The sequence below is a fragment of the Pleuronectes platessa genome, chromosome 9 (assembly GCF_947347685.1).
Source record: "Pleuronectes platessa chromosome 9, fPlePla1.1, whole genome shotgun sequence".
In the NCBI taxonomy this organism is placed as follows: domain Eukaryota; kingdom Metazoa; phylum Chordata; class Actinopteri; order Pleuronectiformes; family Pleuronectidae; genus Pleuronectes; species Pleuronectes platessa.
In genome coordinates, this window is record NC_070634.1 from 23,200,809 (window position 1) to 23,216,278 (window position 15,470).

At 42.7% G+C, this 15,470-nt stretch overlaps 1 protein-coding gene across 1 annotated transcript in view; it reads right to left on the reverse strand.

Annotated features, from left to right (window-relative positions):
• The window catches only part of lrp8 (low density lipoprotein receptor-related protein 8, apolipoprotein e receptor), a 148,174-nt gene that overhangs the window by 28,601 nt on the left and 104,103 nt on the right, over positions 1 to 15,470 (reverse strand). Inside the window, 5 exon segments of the mRNA XM_053430020.1 lie at positions 3,931 to 4,056; positions 4,664 to 4,783; positions 7,033 to 7,155; positions 9,010 to 9,132; positions 12,161 to 12,535. Coding sequence (XP_053285995.1) covers positions 3,931 to 4,056; positions 4,664 to 4,783; positions 7,033 to 7,155; positions 9,010 to 9,132; positions 12,161 to 12,535 — 867 coding nt within the window.

Genomic DNA, 15,470 nt, shown 5'->3' on the forward strand with positions numbered 1-15,470 from the left:
ACAAACTGCTCTCGGCCCCGTGGTTAAGTCTGCAGGACACTGTCGACAAAACAAGACAGAGAACAAGGAAAAGGTAAAAAGAACAGGAACAGGAGAAGCAGGACTTTGGACCCGAGGCGGTTTGTAAACTTTCTCTGCATCGCTGTGACAGTTGAGCTGCTTTTATCAACCAGTTCTGTATGAGCTGATCTGTGGTCTGTTCCCACTGATCCATACCTCAACCCAGTCTGGAAATTTCATTTTACTACTTTAAAGGGCTCATTTGTCTACTGTTGTCAAAGAGCAATTTACATCACCAAACTTAGTAGGAACATTACTGAAGAGGAAATCTCCAGATGATTCTGATTCTGATTTTTTATAATTATAGTTATTATGTTTATGCTAAATTGTGGCTGTCTGCAGATGATGGCAAATTTGTAATGGATGTTTTTAAGGGCCACTTACATTGGCAGCTTTTCTCCTGGTGCTACTGATGGTTAAGTCTCATTAATAAAGAGGAATAACAACATTAAATATCAAGAATGTCTTTGTTCTGCTCTGAGAAATTGGGACTAGGTGACATTATCCTTTGTTTTTCCAGGGGACCTAATGGATGCTGCAGTGTGGGAACACAACAAGCACCAGTTTGGAAGAGAGAACATTTAAGTAGAAAAACACAGTAAGAGTTTCATATTATTTGGTGATAATAATCTAAAGCGTCTAATCTAAAGTTTTAGGGTGATGATGCAATGCTCACGCTACAAAGCAGACTTTCCCACTTAAGGTTTAGAGTAAAAAGTAAAAGCTACATGGTTTGAAATGGACGTGTCTGTTTTTGTGCGTAAAATCAGCCCAAAGGAGCCTTAAGGTTTCTCACAAGCATCTCACACTATAAGCACTAATAGGGAAATGCATGAATATGCTAACTTCATGATGACGCTGTTATGCCTCCGAGATAGAGGCGGCACAAATAAGGAGCCTTGCTTATTAGTTTAGTTGATGTGACACTTGACACGTGTCGGATCTCATCACACCATGCAGCTTTGCATTTTGTGTGACCAGAACAACGCTGATGTCTTTGTGTGTGTGTGTGTGTGTGTGAGTGTGTGTGTGTGTCTTAGAAGGAGTTCAGCGTGGCTTCATTAAGTCCACATTACCTCAGCTCCACAAAGCAGCCATCTCTATATTTACAGTCCCATCTCTATTTATGCCTCTGAATAAATAACCCTCAACGTAAACAATGGTCCCGTCACACTTTCTGTCCATTCTGCACAAATAACGTGTGCAGCAATCAACAGGGCGGACACATCTCACTGCATTACTTCAATGAGCAGAGAGATATTCATTCAACGCATCCATCCATCTATCTGTCTCTCCCCCTCCTCTGTTTGCCCGTCCTACCCTCTAATAAACGCCTCGGCCTCTGACAGGGACTGTTTGCTCGGCCTAGCAGTAATAAAGATTCACACAGACACACATGAAGCAATCAATGGTGGGTTTTTATGCCACTTAGCGAGAGAGTGAGGGCCTGTTTTCTGCTCTAAGCTCTCTCATTACCAGACCAGTTCAGCCTGTAATGACTCAACCGAAGACCGATGGTGGGGATCACTAATAACACTCTTCTCCTCTCTCTCTCTCTCTCTCTCTCTCTCTCTACTCCTGCAGAAAAGTTAATTTGCAGAGTAAATCAATCAGTTGACGGTTCCATTCTCAGTGCAGGAGAGGGTGTAGTTGCAATGCATTATTGCTGCTATAGCAAATGGTTTTGTCTCTGATAGAATTTAATAAAGTAGATCCGGGTTCTCACATCTTCAGAAACATCAGAGATAACTTCACACCCTAATTCGCTCAAATTCAACGACCCTTCACAGAAAAGCTTGTTTCACGGTTCATTATTCTAACCCCACTAAGGGTTTTACTGGTTGGTTTGCTGGTTTGTCAGTCGGGTAAAAACAATGAAGGGATTTCCACAAAACTCGATGGAAGGATGGTGCATGGGCCAAGTAATCCAGATCCAGACTAAAGGGTGGATCAAGTAATTCCACGTCACTCTCTTTAACATAGCGAGGGATTCATTCATGGATCGAGATGAAAATCAGTGATGTTTAAGGGACTGATTTCTATGAGTGTTGCAGCGATGTCAGCCTGTGTGGTCCCCCCCCCCCGCTTTCCTCACACAGTGCTCGATGATATATTGTGCGACAGATTTATTTACAAGATGAACAGCTGAGAGGCAAGAAGGGAAACACACAGGAGACAGAGGCATGAAAAGAAAAACGATCAAAAGAGCCTCAATATCTATTTTTTTGCGTGGAGGATAGATATCTGAGCTCTTTTAATGAACCATGCATATTTACGTCCATTCTCAAAAACTTTCAAAGCCTTGTTTCTTAAATTGTCAAAGTTTCAACAATTTCCAGGACCTGTGGGAAACCTACAACACCGATAATGAACCGATTATACTTTCTAATCCTCTTTAATCCCGGCACTCATAGCTATTACTATTCTTTTCACCATTAAGAACAAATTGTTGTGCGTTTCAAACAGCGTTAAGAGCCCAGCATTCATCCAGCACTTTTCTGGGTGATTTCTATTTTACCAAGTGGACGTCTGAGGTGACAGTGATTGCCACGACGGAGGATTCTTTGTTTTCCTTTTGGCACAGCTTGACGCAGAGCACGCAGAATATCCTCTTTAATCAGAACATCACTGCAAAGCAGAAGTGTTTATTTGTCGGGAAACGTTATCAGCAGGTGTTTGAGTGGTTGTTGACAGGCGGCGGCGGCGTTATCGCTAACGCCAGCTGTAACAGACGGACTGTGGAGGAGGCTGATTAAAAACACACGGACCTCGAGATGAACTTTTCAGAAAGGCAGTTTAACGAACAGCTACTTTTACATTTTACACTTAGATTTGACCGCTTCGGCAAAAGCTGACCTGACCTACAACTGAAGGACAAACACTAAAGCTTTGAGTGGAGACAAGCTGAGACTGTGGACTGTAAAAACAGTTGGACAACTACAGGTCATAAACCCCACTTCCTCCATGTTAGTGGATGGGACCTGGGCCAAAATGAAATATCCAAACATCCGTCAAATAAGTTTCTTCCTAATTATTTTAGGTATTTCTTATCACACTGATCTGCAAGTTTGATTTTATTAAAGAATCTGGTCCGGTGCATGTATCAGCTCCATCGCTCGGTCACTACTGCACAGCCTCCAAATGTTATTGGTGGAAGACGGCAGCGTCTGCCTCTGTGATATTACTGCTTCGTTTCTCGATTGCGGGACAAAGCGCAGATGCATCCTCCATCTTTATTTACAGTCTTTGGTTGAGATGCAAGGACGCGGGTTCCCAGGCTTCTCTGTGGATGTGACCGATGACTCTGTATCCCAGGCACCATCAGTGCAGCTAAGAAACGACAGAGCATTTCCACCTCAGGACATGAGCCGCTCATCGTTTGGCAGCATTTGAACCAAGTGCAGCTTTGAGAATTGAATGATTTTATTCTCATTCACAGCAACGTCCCAGAGTATTTACCCAGTCCAACGAGAGGCAAGGACCCTGCTCGTGTCCTTTGGCGAGCGGGCAGCACACTTCCCACACAGCAGCCTTCCCTCGACACTCCAAGGAGAGCCGAGGCAGCTGGCTGAAAACTTTTCATTAGCGGGGACTGCAGAGAAGGATGGCAAATATTTATCTTTGCACAGATTGCTGTGCAGTGTCTGCATACAGAGCGAGAGCCTCCTTCCACACAGTCCCACAGTGTGAGAATAGTGTGGGATGTGACTCTGTAGTTAGGGCTGCTGGACTGGGAAAGTAAGCAACGTGTGTATAAGAGAGGGTCTCTGCGAATTCGGTGAGATCATCCATCAATGAGAGTGTGTGTGTCTTTACCTCTTTATGTGTGTGTGTGTCTGTGTGTGTGTGTGTGTGTGTTATATGGCTCACCCACGGCCTTGCAGGTCTTGGAGGCGGGGTCCATCTCGTAGCCTTCGTAGCACTCACACTTATAATCTCCTTTGTAGTTGATGCAGATCTGACTGCAGGCGTCTGGATTCTCACATTCATCGATGTCTGTGGACAGAAATATGGCTCATAGATAAAGATGGAAAAATCTACAGACAAAACACACACACACACACACACACACACACAAGGGACAATGTCTTAAGAATGAGGGATAAGAGAAGCGTTGTTTATCTAATATAATAAAGATGTTCTGAAGGGAATTGCCCTTCATAGGATCAATTTATTGCTAATATTATAATTAGTATTACTGTTGTACCACTCTTGATTTAATGTCTTCTTCTAAGAGTTTTATATCTTCTTTCTTTCCAATTAATTATAGAACATTTCAGATGTTGTAATCGGACTCTACAGTCAGATGTCTCACTGTAACCTTTTATTAAAGAGTGGAATAATATTTATTAACCACAATAAACAAGTATTGTTAAAGCAGCAGTTTACCTCTGCTACCAGGCAGCCCAGCTCTGTGTCTCTACTGAACGCAGGAACCACCAATCACCTTCAATCTAAAGTCCCTAACAAGTTATTTAACGCTTCTTCAAACCAGTAGATGTCCACCAGTACGTTCAGAAGCCTTGTTGGATCCACATCTCTCACAGGGTTCTTCAAAGCAAAAGCAAAAAAAAAGGTTCTGTAGTAGTTTTTTTAAATTTACCTCCACAAGTCTTCTTGTCCAGCAGCTTGTAGCCGGAGGGACAGTCACACTCGTGACCGATTCTGCGGTCCCTGCATATGTGGGAGCAGCCGCCATTGTTGTCTGCACACTCGTCCACGCCTGCAGAGAGAGAAGAGGAGGAAGGACGGAGGAAGAGTGAGGCGTGGAGGCCAGGAAAGGAAAGAGGGTCGAAATTCAGAGGCTTGGGACACTGAAGCTGAAGAAACAGTTGGTGATTTGAAATAGAAAATATGGGCTTAGAAAAGGGACACAGAGATGTGTGTGTCTGTGTGTTTTTGTGTGTGTGTGTGTGTGTGGGTTTGTGTGCAGGGTTTTGATGTGGGTCTGCTTGCGTGCCGGCTCATGGCCCACAGGAGCAGTCTTAGCCAAACGCACCTGGAACCAGTCCATCCTCCAGCAGGGAACTTGGCTTCATGTACCAGGTGCCACTCGGCTATGAAGCCTATTGTTGCCTGAGCACATTCTCTCCTTCACCCTCTCATCTCACTTCCTCCTGGTTTTGTCTTTCAGCAGAACAGATTGGACCGTCTCTCAGTCGTCCTTTCCTCCCTGTCCCCTTCTATTTGTATCCGTTTCCCTGCTCTCCATTTATCCTTTTAGCTTTCAGCAGCACTCCGGGGAGGAGAGAGGGATCGCTGCCCGAGAACTAAAGCTGGTACTTCATTACCGGTTTACATTAAAGATTTAAGCTTCAAGGCTACAGGTACCACCGCGAGACAGTGGGAGTACAGAGAGCAGACAGAGAGAGTGGAAGAACAGAGATTGAGAGACTGATGGAGAGAATTATGGAAGTAACGACTCAGAAAATTTGCTTTAACAGGAAGAAAAATAGCTTATGAAGGCTTGAATCTATATAGAAAGCATAATTTATTCTATATATCAGTGTAACAGCTTTGCATCAACATAATATTAAAGTCTATTTGCCGTAAAACAAGGGGGCACTCAAGCCTGTGTGTGATTTGGCTTCTGTATTCTCGCTCTTTACGGTAACCAGGCTAAATAATACTCCAATGATTACTTTACAAATTGCTGTGAGCAATCTGCTGAGTTCCCCTTCAATAGTAATCGTCTCATTTTGAATGCTATTCCAAATTTGTGTTCACAGTTTGGGGATGATCCCTTTTCACCTCAACAAAAACAACCGGGTAAAGAAACAAAGATATTTTATTCAGTTTTTAAAACTTGGCAGGGCTTCAGCACTTGACTGCTTGCAGACGCCTCAATGCTCCTGCAGATAAATGGGAGCAGATCTTTACTCTTGATTTCCAAAGTCTGGAAAAAGCCTCAAAAGAATGGAAGATGCTACAGCAGGATATTAAGGCCCATGTTTTGGGAATTAAACATCTATATGGATGTTATATTCAGTTGTCCACATACTTATGAACATCGATAGAGAGCAGGAATCTGTCTCCTGAGCGTTTTTTTCTCGTGTTGACCATTGCTGAAGTCCGGCTCCTTTTCAGGATCTATCATTGGTCACTTTGGGTTTTATTGATAGGACATATTTAGTGGGCGAGAGCCGGGAAGACATGCAGCAAATGTTGAAACACGGAACAGGGACCAGGCTGCTGCAGAGGACTCAAGGACACAAGGCTCCCGATCAACAAGGTTTGATATCGGGCGCCGTGCAGCTATCACATGCTTTAGGTTGTCAGTCAGAACCAAATCATGGAGAAGGAGTGAGAGGGTTATGGACAGAGTCAGAATCCTGTCACGGTAATGATGTGGTAACAGGGTGATACACATGTGCCTCAGTGTTTTCAGAACAAGACGCAGATGCAGCTTTTCCACCGGTAATCTCAGAGAAACCTGCTTGAACGTGCACTCGCGTGAAATCCCACCGATGCATCTCAACTTACTTCAATTGCAATTACACAAGCTACATTCACTTGATGGATTTTATTAACTGGTGTGTTTCTCTCAGCTGCCTCGTTGTGTTTACAGCCTGATTGCATTGCCTGTGATGTAAAACCCGTGACCGAACATCGCTGAGTGGTAATTATTTATGGTGTGTGCATAATCCGTGCGGCTGCTTGTGGGTAACGTAGTCCGGTCACGTCCCCCCCCCCCCCCCGGCTCAGATCGCACCAGTGGGGCAGACGGGCTCGGCTCTTTGATCACAACAAGGCCGCTCGGAGAACGTCCCGATTCCCAATGCCGAGATCAAATGAGAAATCCTTTTACTGAAGAAAGTGACCACCCACATTAGAAGGAAATGGTGATGCCGGTGCTGCTGCATTAACATGTATATACATCCATGTACGCCTGTGGGGGGGTGATGGAGCTAATGAGTGTGTGTGTGTGTGTCTGAGTGTGAAGAGGGACCAGGGGGGGGGGGATCATCTCACCACACTCCTTCACGGGCTCGTCGGACCAGTCCTTGCAGTCCTTCACGTTATCACACACCTTGCTGCTGTCGATGCACTCTCCGTTCTTGCAGCGGAACTTTTTGGCGCCGTCACACTTTGTAACTGTGGGTGGAAAAAAAAAAACACAACGTTCAATCAGAGTTAAAGATTAAAGGCTTTAACTCACTGAAATGTATCCCTCTCTACAACAACAAATACACAGTGTCCAGGGGCTTCAGGCTGTTGTAGGAATTAGTTTCCTACAACATGACCTTCAATCCCACCAGGAAGCAAATTGATCATTAAAAGATACCAATGATACAACAGTCATATGCGTCACAGAATCCAATGTACGTTTCTATTTATTTCACATTATTTTATTGTTATAAAACTGTTGAGCTTATTCTGGATAAGACATTATACCAATTCTGTGTTTACACAACTTGTTAAAATAATATTTCATTCATTTTCCTGTTTAAATGGTGGATAACACAGTCTGATTATGACTCACATCATTACGTCCAACATTATTCCAACCAGCTTTTAAAACCCCAAACTGAAATAGTTTAATTTTAAGATGCTGCTACTGCTAATTTTGAAAAAAGCTACAGCTCCTGTTTATTGTTAAATCTTATTTCCACTGTTGTATGTTTTTCCCAAAATGTTGTTAAAACTCCAATAGGACATTATAAGTCTATTCAAACATTTACAAGTGTGATCAAAATACTCCATATGTGTTCATTTGATTATTGCTTTTTCCAAATATGACCTTATTCTGGTTAAGGTCATCAGAAAAGGGTGTTTACCTGACAGTGTCTTATTCACACTATGGGTTTGATTAGGTTAATATCAGAATATTGGTGAACTGATTCATTTTATCTGTAGTGACTCAACATTAACAATAAATATATATAAACATTTGTTTTGCTCTTGCGACACAAAGTTGTAGGGATGTAAAACTATTAATGTCATTTTCAATGTGAATGAAAAACACACAAACTGCCTCTTCCTCCTTGTCATTGTATTTTTGTGTATTTCTATATCATATGTACAGGTGTAACTGTGAGGCGTAAGAACAAAAAACTAAATCAATTTCACTTTCCCAGCTGCACTCCAGAACACCGGGTTCAAGATAAAGTTCACTGCCTCAACACGTGGTGCCAGAGCGAGAGGGGATGTTTGGTGAGAAGACTCCATATTCACCTTAAATGGCTTAATATAGAAGATAACACATTTTATTGCATGTAAATGGATATATTCTATAAATTGGTTGAATGATGAATAAACTTATGGTGATTCCTTAAACTCAATGAAACATAAAGACAACAAGTGACACCTTCATATATATTTATTTTTACTGGTTTAACTTATGGTGGAAATCCATTTAAATAACTGCATCTTAAAATACCAGGCTCTACATAATTATAAAAATGGTGACAGTGAGGTGATATTCATTGCCTAATATTGCAAACAGGCTTGTTTACGCCATACGCAGTTTGTTGTTAATCCAAACACAAACCTGTGAAGCCGTATTGGATGTATTAGAGGGGATTTAAAATCTTAACATACTGAGACTCTTCAAACGCTTTGATTCTCACTCCTCTGTCGTTTGCACTTAGCAGTTTCATAATGTACGTCTTTATTCATGAGGCAGAATCAACAGGTTCAGCCGAATGTAACCATCTGTGATACCGTGATCCTCTGTGATCCTCCGGGGAAAACACTGAAGATGAATGAGGGGATAACATTTTTAGGAGTTGCACATGAATTTTCTCAGCAACAGAATTGGAGGTTTACAACAATATTAACCAGAAGCCACATCTTTAAAATTTGGGGCCTACTAGCACTATTAGATGGGCTTACAAGTCATTGGTTTCCACCTGTTTGAACCCTCCCAACTCAAATGAAGAGTTGTTGTAAATGTATTGTGCAGCTGGTGATCAGGGAGTTGTGTAGCATGTCGCTCAGCTTCCTTACCGTTAACACAACCTGCCTCATCGCTGTAGTCCGGACAGTCGTGCACTTTGTTGCACTGCTTGGTTCCGTGGATGCAAGAGCCGTCTCCACACTGGAACTCATCAGGCCGACATGTGAGCAGCGCTGAGAGACACAAATATACAGACACGTTAGATTCAAGTCACTTGTTGTATTTTAATTAAAGTCAAAATAGAATCTATGAGATGATATAAATCAAAAGGATCATAACACAAGTAGAGAGCATTTTCAAACGAACACACAGAAATACTCCTTCCTATGAAAGCCCCAATGGAAAAGAAAACCAGGCAGGTATTCATTCACTGTGTGAGGAGAGTCACCATCCAGTGACCTATTGAGTGTGTGTGTGTGTGTGTGTGTGTCTTGTAGACTGTAGACATTTGTGTTTGCTTCCTCTAACGGCAGAGGGCAGGTTTATTTAACTCATTCGTCTTTTTAACCGACTGTTTAATTATTCATGCGTTGTGTTTCCGAGCAGCTCTGCCGAGAGAGCGATGGCAGACCTGATCAATCGCTGCAGAGGCCGCGCAAAAAAACACACAACGCACAATCGCTGAATTCACACATGCGCCGTAGATGAGCAGACAATTTAAATGATGAGAGTTAAGTTTACATGAGCTGCAGGAGGCTGACTCAGACTTCTGCTGCTCGAATACATAAATAGACGGAGGAGGACAAACATATGTTAATGCCAAACTCTGCCAAAGTGTGAAAGACGTAATCCTGCGCCATCAGAAAAAAATGAGCCACATGATTGGGATCTGAGCTCAGCTAATTGTGATAAATCCCCGAGATGAATTGTAATAACACCGGATTGTCGTCTGCGGAGAGATGGTGGATGGAGGGAAAAAAGAGGAGAAGAAACCGAGAGATGAGATTTGACCGTTCCTCAAATGCAGGAGGAGGAGGAGGAGGAGGAGGAGGAGAGAGCAAACTGGAGGTATGAAGTGATTGTCACATTTCTGATTCCCCTCCCTGCACTGGGCCCATGTTCTCATTTACATTACACACAGAGACATCTGAGACAATTACACCTCATCTGACACAAACCAACACACGCCCACGCCCACCCGCACTTTGATGAGCATCCAATCAAATACATGTCAAACACATGCAGCTCTAAACCATGTTATTGAGACAGATGGTGCCTCAGACACATGTAGAGCAGGAAACAGCACTTGCATTGATGTCTCTCTGTCAGAAATGTTTCCGGGGTTTGCTCTTGTTCATGTCGGCCTACTGCGCATTAATAAAACATAAAACATTTGATCATACAAATCCTAGAAAACAGAATCTTTAAATATATCTTATTTCGGAAAATTAGGTGCAGGTGTTCAGAGTAGATATAATCTGGTAGTGAGGCTTCATAACGCTTTTCTGCATTGTTTATTCTGTAATATAACTTTTCATATGAGCAAACGTCACTGCAGATATCAATATGTCTGTGAAAGGCTCTGATCGATCAAACAATAAGTTCGTCAAGCTCTAAAACACACAGGGTCTATTTTCTTAAAGGTCACCTACAACCTCGTGTGATGAATATAACAACAAGTGCATCTGAAACGATGACAGCCTGTGAAGCACGTGTTGTATAGATCTGGAAAACGTGACTTATTTATCTTTTAATGATCCAGATGAGAGGAATTAAAGACCAGGAACATTAGAGTGTTAGTGCATCTACTGTATATGACCCTGATGCTCATTTGCATATCTTTTTTTAAACCATGTTGTCAAATATATTTTTAAATAAAAGTCTGTCCCATCTCGACCTGTGTCCTTATATGGCTCTAAAAGAAACAAAAAGTTATGGGCTTTTATTTATACAGAATCATGAACAATGATCAATATGCTGTAAAGGCTCATTGAACTTTGCCTTCTTTAGTGATAACACTGACTGTGTGTTTTTATAGATTTTATAAATCCTCCATGACTGTGTGATTATTCCAGCTTCAGTATCTGTAACTAAATGAAAATGTGCAAATCAATGACGATACACATGAACACAGGTATTTTTCTCTTTGAAAGCATTAGTGTGTGTGTGTGTGTGATTGTGTATCAATCAGTGTGTGTATCACTTCATATGTGTGAAGCTGCTTTCATCTCGCCGAGCGCTGTTTGTGAGTGTGTGTGTGTGTGTGTGCGAGAAAGTGTGTGAAATTGTGTGAAGAGGAGACCAGATGGGAGTCTTGCTTGATGAAGGACCTTCACCTCCCACACACACACACACACACACACACTCCCCCCCCCCCCCCCCCCCCACACACAAACGGTCACTTGAACACACACACACTCACACACTCTGTGTCCCTGCTCCTGCAGATCACATGGTCGCACAGCAACACACTCTATGGATCATCGTGATGAAGTTTGCATCGATCTTCAGTCGTTTGGTCGCACAACGAGATTTGTCAGATAATCTTTGCCGACGATGTGAAGTCTTTTAGTTCCGTTGTTCCTCAACAAAACATTATTGTACGATTCGTCTCCATTAATCACTTTCACTAAAGACTGCTTTTAACTTCTTAATTCTTCAACAGCAACCAATAATGACCTTACCCACTTTCAAGCTTTTTGAAGTGGGTGATTGTTGTGTATTTCCTAGATTTATTCATTTATTTGTGTTCTTTTTCATTTATGACAGGAGGCAAAATAATAAAATAAGTTCTATGGTATCATTCTCTGTATGTATTTTTTGAGAGGGTTTACCTTGAGGCAGCAATCATTACTTCCATACTGGGCTAGAATGCTACAGCTGTTAAAATACTATAAGTTGTTCGTTTTTTTATGAATTCAGAAAGTCCAGGTATTACAAAGGGAAAATTGTTTTTGGACATGTAGAGATGTAAGATCCAATGTCCGGGGGCTGAAAATCATGAAGTTATTTCACAGTCATAAAACTGGCTGTGTTCATTTTAATTAACAAATATGACGACATTATGACTCTTTCTTGGGTTTGGTAGCTCCGGGGAAATGTTACTTCAAACTGTGAGAAACAGGAAATTCTTGTTAGTCTGATAAATTCGGGATCTTGGGGCTGTTTGGATAATCTTAAAAAATATGTCAGCTTCATGTGTCTGATCCCTTTCACCTGCACGTTCATTCACACACTTATTATTCACCCAGTGCTACTTACGACAGTTTGCTTCATCGGATTTATCCTTGCAGTCGGCGTCCCCATCACACTTCCAGTTCATGTGGACACACTCCCCGCTGCCGCACTGGAACTCGCCCACGGGGCAGCGCGGCTTCTGGGGCTCCGTGCGCCGGCTGCAGCGCTCCATGGACTCGTCCGACTTGTCCTTGCAGTCCGGGTCCCCGTCGCAGCTCCACAGGGCCGGGATGCACTCCGAGTCGTTGCAGCGGAACTCGTGCTGACCACAAGAGGGCGACGAGCACTTCTCCTCGTCGCTGGCGTCGCCACAGTCGTCGTCGCCGTCGCACACGAAGATCGGCGCCAGGCACTTTCCGTTCCGGCACTGGAAGTCTTTGGAGGGGCAGGCCTTGGCATCTGCAGGAGAATGGAAATACTAGAGGTCAACGTTTGGAGCAGTTCTTTTCAATTTATTATCATTTAGATAAACTGTTGTGTTTGGTCCATACACACAATGTTTAATCTTCTACATAAATCACTGTACTTTCGTTAATAGAGTCAATTTTAAAGGCTTTAGAATAAAGCATACGAGCGTTATAAGGCCGTCTGGATGCAGACATTAGCGCACGTGGGAGTAGAAGAGAGAACATGAGAGTTAGAGGACAGATGTAGTGAACTTATCGCTGCATATATTCAAACTGCTCGGGGGAAGTGGGAATATATGAAGCGATATGTCTCCGTCTCGTCCTCTGGAGATGGAATGAAAGACAAGTGTTGGTGTTCGAATTTAGAGTTAATGAAGTCAGAGCAGCTCCATGTCTTCTGTCTTTGCTCCTGGGCTTTAGTTTCTGTAGAGAGTTCAAAAAAAAAGGAAAAAAACTTTGATCTGAAGTCAAACTGGTCGCTGTGCACGGAGCTGAGGAGCGTTCAGTTGAAGTGCATGTTACTGGGAAGTCTGGTGGAGGAAGCAAGGAGAACGATACCAGGTGGTAAAGTAACAAGGGACAAATAACAGGTGAACTTCGGTGCATTATTTATTACAGAAAAATAAACTCCATCGCAAACATACACTTTACATAAAGATGGACGACACGACTGCACCCAAAAAGCGACTACTTTGCCCCCTGGTGGTTGGCTGTGGTATAGGTCATAAACCATAGCTCATCCATGTAAGTGGATGGGACATGGACCAAACCAGAAAGTGAAATGAATGTTCTTAAAGATGGTTTCTGTTAATGTTGGAGGTTCTGATGTTTGTTCAAGTGTTCATGGGCGAGAATGTCTCACGATTGGTTAAGTGTGTGTATGGGTGGGACCTGGATACCGTGGCTGACACTAGCTGGTTTGTACCCAGGATATGTCGGCTTGATTTTTGAGTAGCGGGAGGAACCGGACATGTGTCGTCCATCTTTACATTTAGTGAATGATCTCAACTTCAAACCCTCAGCACTTTAAACAACGGCTGTAACTGTTAATAAAGACAAACCTGATGCTGACCATAGGAATAAAGAGGGTCGAGAAACCATGTGCAACAATAGTATAAACAGGTTGGTAATGAGAAGGATGCATGCAGAGCTGCAGTGCAGAACTCCCTCCTCCAAGAGTGTTTGTGTGTTTGTGTGCATATTTGTACAGGAGCACCTGCAGAGACTGAGTGTATTCATGTGACTGCTTGTCTGTGCATGTGTTGATTTCATCTTCCACAGCAGCTCAGGGCTTCAGACAGCAGGGAAATTATTCGCAAAAACTGTGACAAATTTGTATATCAGCATTGCAAGTAGAGAATTTGTGAGTGTGTCGGTGTGTGTTAGTGTGTGTATGTGGGAGTGTGGGAGTGTGTGTTTGTGTTTCACTGGCAAACAACATGTTTTCCTCTTTGCCACATCCCAGCAGTGACATTATCTAATTCTATCCAGGTTGGACGAATCAATTCGAATCATGTATCGTGCAACAAAAAACAAAACACAACACTTTGAAGTTAGTCTCCTCTCTGGGCGACCGACATAAACGCTTCCCCCTCTCTCTCTCCCAAACACGGAGCGCCAAAGGGACTCATTATGATAATGGGCTATCGGATTCCCTGCTAGCTATTACTGCTAGCATGCTAATCGTCCCCCCACTCAGATCTTAGTAATTTAATTAACATGAGCATGTAAACAACATCAGCAGCTTCCCTGCAGAGGCTCCGGCGGTTCAGGGGTCACAGAAGATGTTTGTGTAAACAAACTCTCAGGCAAACAAAGGGATTTTTACTTTCTGTGCAAAAAAGCTTTTTGCTCATGAGAATATTAATAAACATATTTTGCCTGATCCCAGAGGCGGATGATGTGTCAGACTAAACACTTTAGTTTTTATGTTGTTGTATTTTGTTTTAAACTTTAAAGTTTGTTCTCATTGAAGCAGAGAGTTTGGTCAGTCAGTGTGATGCTGGGATAGGCAGCTTGTTAGTCTGGCTCCCATCGGGATGAGAGAAGCTTGCTCTCAATTTTCACAGAGAAACAGACAGGTGGTTTGTTCTTTCATTGAATTTGTGTCTTATGGATAAAAACAACTTTGGTTTGGGGCTTGAGACTCACAGGAGCTCGGACTTTATTAAACTCATCCTTCAAGAAACGTCCTCGTAGGGAAATCATTATTTAGCTTTTTCACCTTCGTTCGGCTACTTCCTTTGTGACCGTGACTGGATAATCAAACTGTTTTAAAAACGGAGTTAGTAGAGAAGCGATAAATACATGTATTTTACAAATAGGAAAAAACAAAGGTTCTGAAGTGATTTAAATGTTTTGGTTTATTTAAGGTGCAAATGGCTCATTGGAATTATTACGTTATAACTGTGATGTTTTCAATGAGTTTTACCAAACCAGGATCAGGGTCACTGATAACTTTAAATTGGAACCAGATCTCCTTCCATCTGCACATTTATTTTCTGCTGCTTATCAGACATTGGGTTGCAGAGGTGGTAACCAGTTAAGTGGGACACTCCAGACGTCCCTCTACCCAGCCACGTATCCCCCTTTTGGTGGATCCGGAGATGTTCCCAAGCCAGATGGGATATGAAGTCCCTCAAAAGGATTTGGGGTCTACCCCTGAGTGTCCTCCCAGTAGCCCCTTTCCAATGGAAAGCGCCAAAGAGTCATTCTGATTAAATGACCGAACCACTTCAGGGTTGAAGTGAAGGAGCAGCAGTTCTGCTCCCCCTGGATGTCCGAACTCTACACCCTATCTCTCAGGCTGAGCCCAGGCTTCAATTATTGAAGACTACACATCAGTGGTTAGAGACATTGGTGCAAATGTCTCCCAGTATTATGTTCATATTTCCCATAAACTCTGCAACTCTCTGTTCCAAAGAAAC